Source organism: Delphinapterus leucas, chromosome 1, assembly GCF_059928025.1.
Source record: "Delphinapterus leucas isolate spDelLeu-1000000601 "Yukka" chromosome 1, BTC_Dleu_Yukka2, whole genome shotgun sequence".
Classification (NCBI taxonomy): Eukaryota; Metazoa; Chordata; class Mammalia; order Artiodactyla; family Monodontidae; genus Delphinapterus; species Delphinapterus leucas.
Window position 1 is genome coordinate 48,647,442 of NC_143129.1, and position 16,982 is coordinate 48,664,423.

The 16,982-nt window shown below is 42.3% G+C and overlaps 1 protein-coding gene across 3 annotated transcripts in view; it reads right to left on the bottom strand.

The window, feature by feature from the left end:
• The window catches only part of PTPN14 (protein tyrosine phosphatase non-receptor type 14), a 167,646-nt gene that overhangs the window by 49,004 nt on the left and 101,660 nt on the right, over nucleotides 1–16,982 (bottom strand). For all 3 annotated transcript variants that reach the window (XM_089909679.1, XM_089909686.1, XM_089909689.1), the window contains one exon: nucleotides 1,919–2,016. In XM_089909679.1, the coding sequence (XP_089765805.1) occupies nucleotides 1,919–2,016 (98 nt within the window). The remainder of the gene's footprint in view (nucleotides 1–1,918; nucleotides 2,017–16,982) is intronic.

The following is a 16,982-nucleotide window of genomic DNA, read 5'->3' on the forward strand; positions in this document are numbered from 1 at the left end:
AACCCATCTGCATCTCTTCATATATTTGCAGCTGGAAATTCCCACTGTAAATCACCCTTGGCAAGCATCCTTGCAAATTTTTACACCTCTTAAACAACTCCACATGTTATAAGATGCCCAAAGTTCTGTTTTGTCCTACTTTCATCTCACGGTTGTAAGTTTGAGCACATGTAAAATGAATACAGTGCGCCTCTATCATAAATCTATAAATGTCTTGCTTCGAATCCTACTTGCTCTCAAAAAAAAAAAAAAAAAAACTCAAAGCAGCATGAAATTTTAATTTCATGTAAAATGTTTAGCATCAGGTAGAAATGGATTCAGGTATCTTTTAGGTAACAAGAACTAGAGAGTGAGGGGATCCACACAGAAGGCTGTTACCAAGAAGGCAAAGATGCACCTACAAACTCAGTACATAACTAATTAACAAGGTGAGGCACTCAGGAACACCAAAGATCGTAGGCTCTGCCTAATTCCAAGGTCAGTTATCTGTTGTCATATTTCATCACAACTTTTATCTCTGTTGATGTGGCTTTCTAACTGCCCAATAAGCGTTCTCAGAAAAATTATTTTACAAATATTATAGCTAGAGGAGGTTTCATCAGACTGAACAGCGAGCTTCAAGGACCCAAGGAAAAGGGAACCCAGAGTAAGTTCACCAACTTCCTTTAGCCTGAAAGCTATCACTAGGGTCCTCCAATATCCAGGATGCCTGTAATGAGCCCAATGATTAAAGAGTGAGAGGGAAAAAAAGAGAGTGAGTGAAAAGGAAGCATTTTAAAGGAGAAAGACCCAATATGAAGATGAGGGACCCATTGATCTTCTCTCTCTTCTCCCCAATTAAGGGTGTCTTCTCCACTGTTTTAATGATTTTTCAGTTATAACCACGGATGGTTTCGTTATATCGTTCTGGGCATTGCTCCTTCCCTTTCCAGTGTTAGGTGAACAGCATATTTTGCGTACTTCCAATCCACAGGGGAACAGGAGAAGCTAACTACTAAGAATCATACGTGCAACAAAAATCGCTAACCCGCTAATATCCCCAAAATGAAAGTTATCAAGGAAAGGCTGCCTCTTTAGACATTTCAAACCCAAAAGGTTTAACTTCAGTGCAGTTACAGATGGGAAGTTCAGTTCTCAGCTTCTACAACAACAATCCACACAGCAAGGACTTAGCGGCTGGCAGGCTTGCATTTGGACGGTACCTGATTTTAAAGAAAATCATGACTACAAGGGAAACTCGTCTCTCTTTAAAAATTATACTTTTATCTTGTTTTCAACATGACTAAAGACAATGAAGCTACCCCTCAATAAAGAGTAATGTATAAAGATATGTAAAAAATTACATGGTGTGTTACGTAAATATGTGTAACGATTTAGAGAAGATAAAAACATAGGTGTCTGATCAATCTAAGTAGGACAAGTTGAAAGATAAATGTACTCTAACACACATTTGGTGTTCCACATTACAATCTTGCATTTTAAATTTCTCTCTTTAACTGTGTCGGAATAAATTACACTACAATGTTTTAAGCTCTCACACTTGAAACTGATGTGAAAGTCACACAGTCATAGCGTCAAGCCACAAGATATGACCATGTTGGGCAGTGACAAAATTCTAAGAAAATGTTCCACCAACCCTGCAATGTAGCTTTACTTAGAGGCAGGATGAAAGCTGCTGTTTCTTCAAATAAAACTAAAATTATACAAGCATGAGCAATTTGCAAACAGCTTTGAGAAATCCAACATCCTGCCTCTAAAAAATCAGTATCTCTGCATTTTTAATGTAAGATACCTTGAAATGAAAAGTGAGAGTTACTAAGGGATCGTTTAAGTAAATTTAACTTTTCCCTCTGAGAGGCCAGCGACACCAACATCCAACAGAAGACGGACTGTCACACACCGGTCCCCACTCTCTTACCTTGCACAGCTAAGCCCGCCAGCCGGATCACCTGTTCCAGCGTACATCGCAACCGCCCTTCAAGCACGTCTTTTTTGACTTGCAGGTAATACTGATATCTGTTCATGGAAACAGAAGAACAAATAACCTTAAAAACACATACTTGGAATACATTCCCACGACATCGATGCCTCTGGATGTGAAACCTTATGTACACAGCAGGATACACAGGTGATGTCGATAAAGGTCAGGTCTATAGAAGATGGAAAGTGACCTCTGCCTGTGTTTATCTTTGTTTGATGTGGCAGGTGCCACGTCCCGTTCACTCTGAGTTTGAGAGCGTTCTCATCACATCATTGCACTGCGGGCCGGCAGGATGAACTACTGATAAGAACCAGCTCTTCACAACAAGAGACCAAGAACGAGAACGCTCTTCCACACTTCGACAACCACAACAGCACAGCTGCCAAAGCCATATCCAACAGTGTGTGCACTCCTGAAAAACTTCTGGAAACACACCATTTCTTAAACCCCAAGGCTTGGGAGAGTAGAAGACAAATAGGCCAAATCATTGAGAATTCTGCTAATGGACAGGATAAAGCTTTTCAGAGCCAGGCTCACCCTCCACGTCTGCGACTCACAAAAAATCCAATCAAATGTGATACGGAGCCTTCCAACCCAAAGTACGTCCTCCAAGCAGCAAAGTTCAGATGGACAGAATGTGCCCATGCACAACATCAACCTCAGACTAGACCACTGTTCTAGAAACTAATACAGCATTATTGTTTCCTCGCCAGTAAAATTGCACTTAGAAATCTCCTCACCCCAAACCTTTACATCCCAGGACTCCACTTCCTTTGACCATACTCTTAGAACACAGCTACCTCTAGAACAGTCACACTTTTTAGGCATTAATTCTTGGCAAATGCTAACCACCTTTTTGCTCCTGGTAACCATAAGTCTGTACTTCTTCAAAATTTTGGCATGTCAATCAAGGGAGCTCAGGAGTGACCCAAAGCCCAGCTCTCATGGAGAGAGGCAATCAGCCCTGAGAGCTAATTATTGCTGCCTCTACCTTGATATCACGGACATCACTACATATCAATCCAATACCTATTTGAACAGAAGAATCAGGCTCGACAAAATAGTCTCTACTTCTCTACTCTTGGGTTTATGGGACAAGGTAAAGACAACCAGGTCTGTCTCTGGTGGGAAAACCTACACTCAAATTAGAAGGACCAACACTCGGCGTTATCTAAAGATTTTTTTAGTCAAACTTAATGTCTAATAGAAAAACAACCTATTTTTCCTACCACCATTCTATCCTTCACCTAAAATATTCAAAATCATTTTACAGCGTCCAGTATCGAATCAATAATTTGACTACTTGTCAATGTCAGTTGACTAAATCGATTAATGTACATAACAAGTACCTTCACTGCTTTTCAGAGACAAGTCCCTGGTACCTGTAGAAAACCTTTGTGTCCACTCACCACTCTTAGCTCAGTGGACACTGCCCTGACCTCACCTAGTCATTATATCCTTAGCTGGTTAGAGGCATCGTGGATTCTAAATCCCGACAAATAGGAACAGAGGTTGATTCATATAAGACCTTGTGATTAAAAATCTTTTGTTGGTAATGAAGTGGCAACTCCGCTGTTTCCGAATGTGCACAATTTGGAGCTAATACTAGACAGGATACTTTGAAAAATCCTGTGAAGTTGAAGGTACCACCTTTGTGTGTGTGTGTGTGTGTGTGTGTGTGTGTGTGTGTGTATTTTTTTTCTTTGTTGAGGGAGTTTCTGGCAATAATATATGATAGAGGGGAAAGGGGAAGTCATGACCTGCCTCTTCATTCTTCATAGGCGAGAATCAGAGTAAATGAAAACACTTTGAAGCAATAATTGTAAACGAATTAAAAGAAACAGCATGAGAGTGAATCAAAGTATTGAAGACTAAAGAAACCTGAATTGCTGCAGTTAAAATATGCCATGTTCCCCTCTGCCTTCCTTTTTTCCCCTGTTCACTGAGGTCAAGTCCCCAAGCTCTGGCATATTTTTCAAATGTTTCACACAAGGTGAGTTACCATCACAGAAGGGTGGTCCCATGCATTCCCATGATCCACGTGCCTGCTGTGTGCCTGAATGTCTCCCATCTCAAGGGGAAAGAGACAGCCAGCCTGCACATGGCAAGTGCCAAGGATCGCAAGGTTCCATGGTTTCATTCAGCAAACCAAGAGCTCCAACAGAAATGCTTTACACTAGCACCTTTGCTTCAAGGAGTGTGCACCCTATCGAGTCCAAGCAAAGCTCAGGGCTTCTATAACCTTACTTAAATAACAGATTTATGCCTAAAAACATAACCTAATGATGCACACTATTAGTTCATCTCCTAGGAGAAAGCTCAGTAAAACCTAAACTAAGAGGGAAACACAGGCTTCAGAAGCCTTCTTCTCATGCAAAGCTACAGCACACGTTTTCTGTTGCATCCTCCATCTTCCTTCATGGTTTGTCCTCAGCACCCACCGCCATACTCTTTCCCTGTCCCCGGCCTGGTTCTCAGTTTTCCTCTGGCACCTGTCTTGTGCCTCTGGGCCAGTTCTCCAGGAAACAGTAAAAGGTCCACTCATTCACGTGAGGAAACTTTTCCTTCAAGAGATTTTAGGAATTGCCCGGGAGCCATTCAGGAAAGATCTTTTTTTTTTTTCCAGTACGCGGGCCTCTCACTGCCACGGCCCCTCCCGTTGCGGAGCACAGGCTCCGGACGCGCAGGCTCAGCGGCCATGGCTCACGGGCCCAGCCGCTCCGCGGCATGTGGGATCCTCCCGGACCGGGGCACGAACCCGTGTCCCCTGCATCGGCAGGCGGACTCTCAACCACTGCGCCACCAGGGAAGCCCAGGGAAGAACTTTTATGTTTATAACCTAGCCAGTTCTCAAAAAGGAGAACACCTTCTTGTAGAAACCCAGGCAAGCAAGGGGGTCCTTAGTCATCAAAGACCAAGAGTTCACTGTGAAAACAGATAGGTCTTTGAAGAAGAGCCACTTAGAATCTGAAGACCATACTTTCAAAACTGGGGGAATAAGAAGAAAAGAGGGATGACGAAAAGTGTTAACATCATCCTATGGCCAGAGGAGCCCGCTGTGTCTTTCTTCAGAAAAATTAAAGGATGTTTAATTTTTTTGTTAATAAAAACAAACAAAAAAAAAACAACCAAAAGACTAAAAAAACAAAATCTCACAAAAGGAAGGAATGTTAGTGTTTATTAAAGAAAGGTACAATGGGATTCTAAAAACAACAGCAAGAACAACACGCACAAAACCCAAAAACCCAGACAAACCAGAAGACACAATTTCAAGGCGGGAAAGGATGGTAACGTTTGCCTACTCGTCCGTCCTATTCAAACAGTGTTTGAAACTCTTCTACATGCATTCACTCCTTCGTATCTGGAGTTGTTTCGACTCATTTTCTGCTCTCCAAGCCCAGGAGACACATGGATAGGAATGAACATTCATTAAGCACTTCCTGTACGTCTAAGTCGGCTAGATGCCGAGGACATCCTGGAGAAGGCTAAGACAGTCTGCCCTGCAGGGATGCTCATCATCTCTCGGGCCACCGCTGTCACGTTTCTCTCTCCAGTGCAGTATTTAAGGGTTTAATGTTTAAGAACCAACGAGAAAAGCATCTTAAAAGGTGTTATCCTAGCATTATCTGCCATAGCTAGGGCCTTTTACACGTCACCTTGGAGGCAAAAATGATTAGCTGAGACCTTGGGAAATATAATCCACAGCACCCAGCAAAACAACAGTTATAGTTTTCTTACCCTGCTGATCCCAACTTTCATCCACAATTATCACTTCTATAAAATGTATAAGCAGGTTCCATCTATTATAGATCCATCCCACGCTAGGCAACAGCGCATCCCAGTCCACTAGCAAGGAACACCAGGATTGTTCCCGGTCATTTAGGTTAAATGTAGGCTTGTGCTGGTAAGCAAAACCAAGGAGCTGAAGAATGCAATGCCCCTGCCTGCAAGCCATCCAGACTACGAGAGAATCTGAACAGCGTTAATGATATGGTGTGATTGCCATTTGAGATTGTGGATATTACTACATGAGATCACAGAACCAGGAATGGAAACTGAACCACTTTGCTAATTGATTGTTTGCTACATTTCTGCTCAAAAGGTACTTTTATAAGATATAATAATTCTATCCTATATGAAGACCAAATTAGAGAATATGAGCTGAAATTCTATTTCTAGAATGTTTGGTTTTTGCTTATTTTTGATTAGAGATTCAATTCTAACAGCAGTAAAATATAACACTGAATCCTATTCTGGAAACATGCAATTTCATGGAAGTATACTCCACTCCACCCTGTCATAGCTTTGGGTGGAGGGGAAAAGAAAAAAACCAATCCTTGTGCCAGGAAAGTAAGTATTTGCCAACTTTCCAAAGGGATCCTCTTTGTAAACCCAAACCCACAAGGAAAGCTTTTAAATATTTTTTATATTCAAAGACCTGGAAATAGTCCATCTGACTGCTGAGGTCCAATGAATGGCTTTAGGTGAAGATTTTGCTCTCCCTCTAAGAATTGGTGAACATAATTATGCTTATTGAACAAGGGTAACATTTCTATTTTCAGTTTTTTGTTTTGTTTTGAATCTCCAGAGATTAATTTATGGATTGAATGCAAGTTTCTCTGGGTGAAGCAGTAAAGGCTTCCTGATAATTGGTGCTATTAAACGTCACACTTGGAAACTGACAGACACTATAAACCCATCCCTAGAGGTCTCATCTATCTGGAATACTTCTATCCAAACTCAAGAAAATATGTGACTTATCCATGTTCTTTCCTCCCCCTAAGATTTTGAAAAGAAAGGTTAAAAAAATGCCACACTGGGGCTTCCCTGGTGGCGCAGTGGTTGGGAGTCCGCCTGCCGATGCAGGGGACACGGGTTCGTGCCCCGGTCCGGGAAGACCCCACATGCCGCGGAATGGCTGGGCCCGTGAGCCATGGCCGCTGAGCCTGCGCGTCCGGAGCCTGTGCTCCGCAACGGGAGAGGCCACAGCAGTGAAAGGCCCGCATACCGCAAAAAAAACAAAAAGCCACACTGAATTAAATCAGTAAAGCATGTATTCAGTGGTATCAAAGGACTCTTTCAAAATTACTCCCCATTACATTATCCTCAATGTTTACAGATGTGCTGCTAAGATCTTTCATCTCTTATTTTAATTTATATATGAGGGCTTTATCTAAGCACTTATGCAAGTATATTTCACATGCAGGTCTGTTAATACTTCTCAGATTGAGAAATTCCACACGGTATTCTGGAAAGTATGGACTGTACTGCCACAGAACCACAAATAAGGCAAGAGAACCCAGAGGCCGAGTACGTGCTGCTTTTAAAATATTCCTCCCACCCCTCTCACACGTGAAATATTCATTCCAAGTCCAGTTCAGCAGAAATGCCTCAAATAGGGAATAGCCATGAAAATCTGAAAACTTTAAGATGTGATTTTGGTCATGCTTCTACCCAAGGGCTCAACATAACTCAGCCTAAATCACAGGATGGTGGAGACAGGAGGATGGTAGGCCACTATCACTGCTCTGAATGCTGCCACTCTCCATGGGGCCTCCCCTCCCAGAGCATCATAGCCGAATTAACTCTGAGACTAGCTTCGGGATCAGTGAAATGGAGGAGGGAGTGACACATGCCAATCCCAAGCAGAAGCTTTCCAAGCCCGTGCCTGCTTCCCTCTGCCCTGAGACCTGCAGTGTCCAGGTAGCACTGCTGCCTGGTTAGGCCTGACCACCAGGGAAAGAAGGCAATGGACACAGCACACATGTAAGGTAGCAAGAAATGAGCCTTTGGCTCTGAAAGCCACAGAGGGGTGGAGGTCATATACTATTGCAGCATGACTTAGTGTAAGCTACTTAATAAGGGAAGGATTTCGAAAACTCACGCCCAGCTCTTCTGTTTCTAGAGAAGAAAACTCTGTTGAGGAAGGAGAATGACTTGCCCGAGGTAACACTGCTCCTTGAAGGCAGGACCACACAGACCAGAGCCTGGAGCTCCTTTTCTGCATGGCAACCTCAGAGGTGATGAGAGTGGGATGGGATTCCCAGCCATTGTAGGCAAGTCATCAATTTCACTGAAGTCTAAAAATAGAAATGAAAATGCAAACACCACTGCTGGGTGATTTTCATGATCCCAATGCTTCTAAGGAAGGGCTTCAACAACCAAGCTGCCCTCCCCTCCCTCATCTGTGCCACAGCATATGAGACAAGCATTGACACAGAAGCTTTTCTGTAAAAACATATTACATGACATGTTTCATACTTTGGCCCTTGGATTATTCAGATCTGTTTTTTCTCCCAGCAGCAGCCTCTGGGACATTTCACTTTCCTCCCGAAGGTAGAAGGAAGGGAAAGGAGACTGAGTTATGCGTTCTAACGACTCATTGACAACTTCATAAGATGCATAGAGGGATAAAAGTAAAATCTAGAGATCGGGGTCTCCAATTAATAGGCTCCTACCTAGAAGGAGAGGCTGTACGCAGAAGCCGGTGCAAACTGGGCCCTTAAATGTATATGTTGCCAAATGCAACATTTTTTAAAAAGTAAACAGCAGTTCATCATCAGGAACACACACAGTCTTTACTGCCTTGCTTTGAGTAAAGATACTTCTATATTATGGACCATTAAAAGTTACTCAGACTTGGGCTTCCCTGGTGGCGCAGTGGTTGAGAGTCCGCCTGCCGATGCGGGGAACATGGGTTCGTGCCCCGGTCCGGGAAGATCCTACATGCCGTGGAGTGGCTGGGCCCGTGAGCCAGGGCCGCTGAGCCTGCGCGTCCGGAGCCTGTGCTCCGCAATGGGAGAGGCCGCAGCAGTGAGAGGCCCGCGTACCGCAAAAAATATAAATAAATAAATAAAATAAAATAAAAAAGTTACCCAGACTTCACTCTGTTAGTGAAGTTACCCAGACTTCACTCTACTAAGGTATTAATAACACTTGAAGCTGTCTGATCGGCACATACCACCCATGCATTGATCTCTTTTACCCCCACTGCCCAAGGATATCTGAGACAGAAAGAAAACGCTCTTTCGTAGTTAAAAACAGGTGAGTGGAAGCACTCTGTATGCTCTAACTGTGGACCTGCAGTGTCACTGCTGCTGTCAGACAGCTACATCTGCCTTTCCCTCCTCTACAGTTCAAGGTCAGGCAAACCCTCTTATCTCTTCCCATGTGCATGGTCAGTAGGGATGTGACAATTTAGAGAGAGGGAGCACATCAGTACCATCCTTAAACTCCTCAGTCTCTGAAGCTTTTCCATAAAACTACTGGGGAGGGAGGACCAGAGAGAGAAACCAGATTGTTTTGTCATTGTTATTATCAAGAAAAGGGTAAGACTTAAAATGTCCTTTCCTCACTAGAAAACTCCCTTTAAAATCAGCAATATCAGAAGAGTCTTGCTAGAATGTACTGGAAACCCAGCTCTCCCAGGACAGTGCAGTAGGTGCCAAAACGCTCGCATTGCTTTCTGGTCAGCATTATATTGGGCAACTAAGAAATAAATGTACAAGCTTTCTACCATAAAAGACAAACGTGGGAGGTGGGGGGGATGTTGGGGACAAGCTGTCCTAGAATTCTGGGACACAGGTTGGCAAAGAGCATAATTTTAACTCTTAGATTGACAGAGGTACCAACACAAGAGAAACAGCACATTCCAGCCATTTCAAAGAGTGTTCACAGCTGTAAATCCAGATAATGGACAGGGTGGCCCACCCTGCTCTCCACCTGCTGGGACCAAATAAACAGTACATACACGGGCATGGAACCAGACAAACGGGAAGGCTTGCCTCCCTCGGCCCCTCTGTCCTCAAAGCCCCCGAGAAGATTTCCGTTTGTGATTATTCGGGTATAATAATGTGTTTGGTTCCTGAGCCATGCACTATCTAAACTCTATTCTATTTAATGAATGTTCGAGTTGACAGTCAATTAATACTCTGCTTCATCAAGCAGCTGACAAAGTCAGCGTTCCTGCAACTATGCAAAACTGAAATAAACCAACAGGGAGGAAGAAACGAAAGGAAAAGGCTAAAACCATAACTCCACAAAGAGAACCTTAAAAGGAGAAGTTTTTCTTTTTGCCTTTTTTACACCACAAGCCAACACACGTGCGTACGTGAAAATACAAACACGTGCATACACTCAAACACGTACAGACAAGATTGTCCTGGCAGAACTTCAGTTCCAGAGGTTTTCAACATTCGCTGATCAATATCCTATATTGCCAGAGACACCTAACTTCTTACTGAGACTCCTTAAGTTTCAGTGAGTCAAAGGATTGCAATTCTTTCCTGAAAAGGATAATGTTTGTTTAAATGCACACAAACACACACAGGCCTTAATGCTAGTGAAAAAAGGCCAATAACAGCCAGGTGTTGCAAAAGAGAAAAGCATGCCCCAACCTGATTCTGACTCTCTGCTCTTGAACTCCTGCATTAATTACAACAAATTACAGGGAATCGAAGTACAGTTTATGTGTACGATAAACTCCCTAATAGTAGCTTATAATTCAATCAGGGGTTCTCTTTAAAATAGAAAAACTCATTCTCTACAATACATCCTAGAGAGAGAGCATGAATACCCTGACATCCCTTCTTTCTGTCCCATTCTACGCTGTTGGGTACAGATTCCTCTATAGCAATCACACCAATGGAATTTTAAAGAGCCCAATAGGTTTCACTGCTGTGAACTGTGATGCCTTGAACTAGGAAGACAAGGCGACAGCACTAGAAATACCCAGGCTCAAAAGAAAACACTGTCCTCAAGTGTGTGATGTTAAAAGAGAACCTGAGTCTGTTTTGCTCCGGCTTAAAAATCTCCAATGACTTGGAAGAGTTCAGCAGTTCCTCAAACGTTAAATATGGAGTTATCATCTGACCCAGCAATTCCACTCCTAGGTATATACCCAAGAGAACCGAGAATATGTGTTCACAAGGAAACTTGTGCATGAAGAGCAACATCATTCATAATAACCAAAAAAGAGGAAACAGTCCAAACGTCCATCAACTTATGAATGGCTAAACAAAATGTTTATTCCATACAATGGAATATTATTTAGCCATAAAAAGGAACAAGGTATTGATACATTGCTACAACATGGATGAACTCTGAAAATATTATGCTAAGTGAAGTAACTCAAGACACAAAAGGCCACATATTGTATGATTCTATTCATATGAAATGTCCAAGAACAGGCAAATCCATAGAGACAGAAAGTAGATTAGTGGTTGCCAGAGGCTGGGAGACAAGGGGAGGGGGAAAGACTGCTAATGTTATGAAATTAGATAGTGGGAATGGTTGCACAACTTTGCATACATAGTAAAAACAACTGAATTGTATACTTTAACGTGCTTAAAATAGTGAATACCATGTTATGTGAATTTTATCTCAAAAAAACAAAATATCCAATAACCCTAATCAGGAAAAACTTCAAACTCCTGATACAGTACACCAGATTCTTCATGATCCACTCAGAACTACTTTCTTTTTAATTTCATGTCTCACCACACAGCATATACTTGAGTTGTAATAGGTTTACTGTGCTTCCCAATACCACCCCCTTCCTGTTTCCTCTGTCTGAATGCCCTTGCCCGTCCTTCTCCATTTGGACAATCATCTACTCATCCTTCAGAGCCCTGCTGAAATGTATGTCCTTTTGTAAAAGCTTCCCAAATCCCCTCATCCAGTTAGTGAACCCCTCTCCCAGCTCTGAAAGCACATCACCCGGGTGACCCTGCACTGCTGTCAGCACCTCTCCCGCTCCACACAGACTGGGGACTGGGTCTTTCCATTTAATGTCAGTACCTGGTGCCAACTAGACACTCGATAGATGTTTCTGAGTAGATGAAATACTGACAGAGAAACAAGGACAGAGGGAGGAAGCGAGACTAGTCACCTCACAGGAAGATTATTAGATGTTATTTCTATGGTATGAAAGAGGCACCTGAAAGTTTCAGAAACGTAACCCATCACATATCTGTTTTTAGGCAAAGGGAAACAATATTCCTTCAAAGACCTAGAATAGTCAACACAATGTTAAAGGAGAAGAATCATGCTGGAGGAATGACACTACCCGACTTCAAGACTTACTATAAAGTTACAGTAATCAAGACAGTGCGGTATTGGCAAAAGAAAAGACAAATAGATCAATGGGACAGGATAAAGGGCTCAGATACAGACCCACATAAATTCAGTCAACTAATCTTTGACAAAGGAACAAAGGCAATACTATGGAACAAACATAGCTTCTTCATCAAATGGTGCTGGAACAACTGTGAATCTACACGCAAAAAAATGAATCTAGACACAAACCTTACGCCTTTCACAAAAATTAACTCAAAATGAATGATGGAACTAAATGCAAAACTATCAAAATCCTAGACGATAACACAGGAGAAAATCTAGATGATCTCGGGCATGGCAATGACTTTTTAGATACAACAACAAAGACACAAATTCATGAAAGAATTAATAAACTGGACTTCATTAAATTTAAAAACCTCTGCTCTGTAAAAAACAATATCAAGAGAATTACAAGACAAACCAGAGACTGGAAGAAAATATTTACAAAAGACACATCTGATAGAGGTCTGATCCAAAACATATAAAGAACTCTTAAAACTCAATAATAAGAAAACAAATAACCCAATTAAAAAACAAGCCAGAATTTCCCTGGTGGCGCAGTGGTTAAGAATCCACCTGCCAATGCAGGGCACATGGGTTCGAGCCCTGGTCCGGGAAGATCCCACATGCCGCGGAGCAAGTAAGCCCATGCGCCACAACTACTAAGCCTGCGTTCTAAAGCCCGTGAGCCACAACTACTGAAGCCCACGTGCCATAAGTACTGAAGCCTGCGTGCTTAGAGCCTGTGCTGAGCAACAAGAGAAGCCACCACAACGAGAAGCCCGCACACTGCAACCAAGACCCAAAGCAGCCATAAATAAATACATAAATAAATAAATAAATTTATTTATTAAAAAAAATAAAAACAGGCCAAAGACCTTAACAGACACTTCACCAAAGAAGATATACAGATGGCAAATAAACACATGAAAAGATGCTCCACATCATAAGTCATCAGAGAAATGTAAATTAAAACAACAACGAGATACTACTGCATTACCTATCAGAATGGCCAAAATCCACAACACTGACAACACCAAATGCTGGCAAGGATGTGAAGCAACTGGCACTCTTCGTTCATTGCTTGTGGGAATGCAAAATGGTACAGCCACCTTGGAAGACAGTTTGGTGGTTTCTTACAAAACTAAACATACTCTTACCATACAATCCAGCAATAGTGCTCCTTGGTATCTACCCAAAGGAACTGAAAACTTATGTCCACAGAAAAGCCTGCACACAGATGTTTATAGCAGCTTTATTCATAATTTCCAAAATTTGGAAGAAACCAAGATGTCCTTCAGTAGGTGAATGAATAAATAAACTGTGATACACCCAGATACTAGAATATTATTCAGCACTAAAAAGAAATGCGCTATCAAGCCATAAAAACACATGGAGGAAACTTAAATGCGTATCACTAAGTGAAAGAAGCCAATCTGAAAAGGCTACATACTGCACGATCCCAATTATATGACATTCTGGAAAAGGCAAAACGATGCAGACAGTAAAAAAGTCAGTGGTTGCAGAGGGAGGATGAATAGGCAAAGCACACAGATTCTTAGGGCAGTGAAAATACTCTATCTGATAATATAATGATAGATACATGTCATTACACATTTGCCCAAACCCATAGAATGCACAACATCAGAAGTGAATCCTAGGGCTTCCCTGGTGGCGCAGTGGTTGACAGTCCGCCTGCCGATGCCTGGGACACAGGTTCATGCCCCAGTCCAGGAGGATCCCACATGCCGCGGAGCGGCTGGGCCCATGGGCCATGGCCGCTGAGGCTGCGCATCCGGAGCCTGTGCTCCGCAACGGGAGAGGCCACAGCAGTGAGAAGCCTGCGTACCGCAAAAAAAAAAAAAAAAAAAAGGCAAAACTATGGAGATGGTAAAAAGATCAGTGGTTGCGGGGGGGGGGGAGATAGATAAGGTAGAGATATAATCCCAGCAACTGCCTAACGAAGCCAGTTCTTCTGTAGATGAGGTAATGTCCCAGAAATGAGGAGAAAATACTAAGGGCTTGATAAATGTTTGATGAATGAATGATGGAATGAAAGTAATTAATTAATTATAAATCCAGAGAGACTATGATAAAAATAGAAGTTCCCAGCCTATATTAAATCACATGGTTAGACCCACAGGGTATCTGATTATTACTGGTGACCAGGAAACTCAGTATGGATAGAGGTGAATGGGGAGATCACTGGGTACCAGGATGCTATCTTCTTCAAGCCATTTTCCTGCTATCAGAGCAGGACATCACAAAATGGAGGCCTTCTTCAGTTCTTATAAACGAAATGTGCTGGTCTACCCAACTCTCACACACCCACTGGACTCAAGAAACAACTGAAGATTCTATATTGGCCACAAGGCAAATGACAAGCCAAGCCAAGGGAACACCCTCCAGCTGTGGGAACCTCTAGTCTAAAATAAGTGTTGGAAGGGAATAATCTGTCACTGACTGTGGGGTTTTTTTCTGCTCACAGTGACGGGCTGAGAATCCTTCCTGCCTTTAGCTGTCTTCCGCCAGCCCTGTCCCTGGGCTCTGACACCTCAGTACTCTGTGTGACCAGCACCACGTACGTCCTTCCTCCCAGCATCTCTGTCATCGAAATCACGATGAAATCCATTGTGCTAGCTCTTAGTTAGGGACCCAGTTTTGTCATTAACTAAGACTAGCCAAATCTAATTTTACACTCTGGTTGCTGTTTTTACTTATTGACCAACTACGTTTTAAATATTTTTCGTCACTAGGCTTCAGGCTTTAGTGCTTAAACTCTGCAGGTGCCCACTTACCCCATGCTCTCTTAGCCACTTAATGCACATTTCCTCATATTCACAGCTTAAAAATGCCTGAGACCTAACAGAGTAACCCATATTAAAAGTATATTTTAAAACACTGATAGAAAAAAAAAAAACATACATAAGCTAGATGGGTTGTTCATCAGAAATAGCAAAACAGCTGCTATTTCTGCTCAGAGGTCAGGAATATAGGAGATACCTTAAAATCCTGATGGATGATCGAAATTTCCATTGTGGGGGCCTATTGTGACCAACCTCACCTCACTTTCTATTTGGCCAATGAGATTCATGTTCAACTTCTCCCCAATCACAGCACTTCAAAATCACAGCCTTCATATATTTCGAATGATGACAGGCTCATCATCTCTATCAAGCCATAAGCACTCTGAGGGCAGGAACACACCAGTCTTTGTTCAGTGATTCACAGACCCAACCGATAATCCCGGACGTGATAACTGCACAATAAGACACTATGATCATTTACTGACTCAGAGAAGCCCAGTGGGTAAAATAGAACGCTTTCTTTGGAAGTCAGACACCCAAACAGTTGGCACAGAAGACTACCAGACTCGGCAGCAAAGCGAAACGCCCAAATCACCTATTCTCCAGGTAATGCACAATAAAGCCCTTCCCAGCCACCAAACTGGAGTAATTCACTCCATCCTCTGTGCTCCCACAGCGTTTGGTAACTCTAACGTGCCTAATCAAGGCAATGTGTTTAGTTATGGGGATTTCTTTCTGCCACCTGGGCTACTGTATGAGCTTATTTTGTAGGTCTTTGTATTTCACCTCAACATCTAGCATAAAGTAGGTCTTCACTGTACCTCTACATTAGAACAAGACATCACGCCAGTCATACGTGATGTGGCCTTACTTAAAAGCCAGTTAGTTACAGACTAGCTGAAAGAAACTTTACATTGTTCCTAGGGTGGTCTGAAAGAAATAATACAAACATACCGCATGTGCATCAAAACCTATGGAAGACTTGAATTCTCCACGATTGAAATTTTCATCAATTTCTCTAGATGTTAAGAAATCAGAAGATTCAAATAATCCTTAACAATAACTGCGCTTTCCACTTGTAGCGTTGTCTTCCAAGTGTTTTCATGTGTAATGCGACACGTCACTTCATATTCACAGCCACCTTTGAAGACACTCACTACAATTTCCCTTTTCCCCGGGAGGAAGGGGAGGCTCACAGAGGCAAGGTGACTTGCCAAGACTCCTGATCTTACAGTCAAGTGCTCTTTCATGACAACATTGCACCTGCGTAGTAAACTGGCACAGTCTGTAGTTTCTGTGAGTGTGGAGCATAAACCTCAAAGGAAAAACTGGAAGGCAGAAAAGAAGTACAGAAGACTGTAAACACATTACAACATGAATCCACTGACCACTCACTGGATTTTTACTGCTGGAAATGAATACTACTTTTCTTTTGCAGAATCTTCAAAAGCAGCTAAGAAGATCAAATGTGGCAACAACTGCCAAAGATAAAATACCAAACCAGCAAACATCTCACTGCCCAAGAATCTAGCATCTTCCTATGCTGTGCTTTCTGCCAAAATTGTTCTTGATATTTTCAGGCATGAAAATGTCTCTCTACAATTCTTCCTTTCAAACCCCTTCTGGGGCTCTAGGATCAAAGGACTAGATACTCCATGTGTTGAGTGCAATTTTACAATAATTTTAGATGTCCTTCCTTCTGTTAGAGTTTCAGTTTACTAACTGCCCCAGTCTCTACGCAACACCCAATACTTAGTAGACTTTAAGGTAGGAACTTTTAATTCCTAGAAAAGAAAATGATGACCCAAAGTGACAATGAACTATACACAGGTGGAAAGAAGCCCTTTGTTTAGGTATGGGGGCAGGGAAGGGGGACTGTCAAGCAGAGGACTGTAATTCCCACATCAAAGAAAATTCCTCATTCCTCATTTCTTCCATTTCATGCAGAAGGCTGCTAGAAACACATTTTTCTTTCTCACTCTGTTTAAGAATTGAAAATGTTCTCATTAGAAACCAGAGTAAAAGCACATCAAGTGTTTCTTTAGGAACCCAAAACCTAGGTACACAAAACCAAGAAG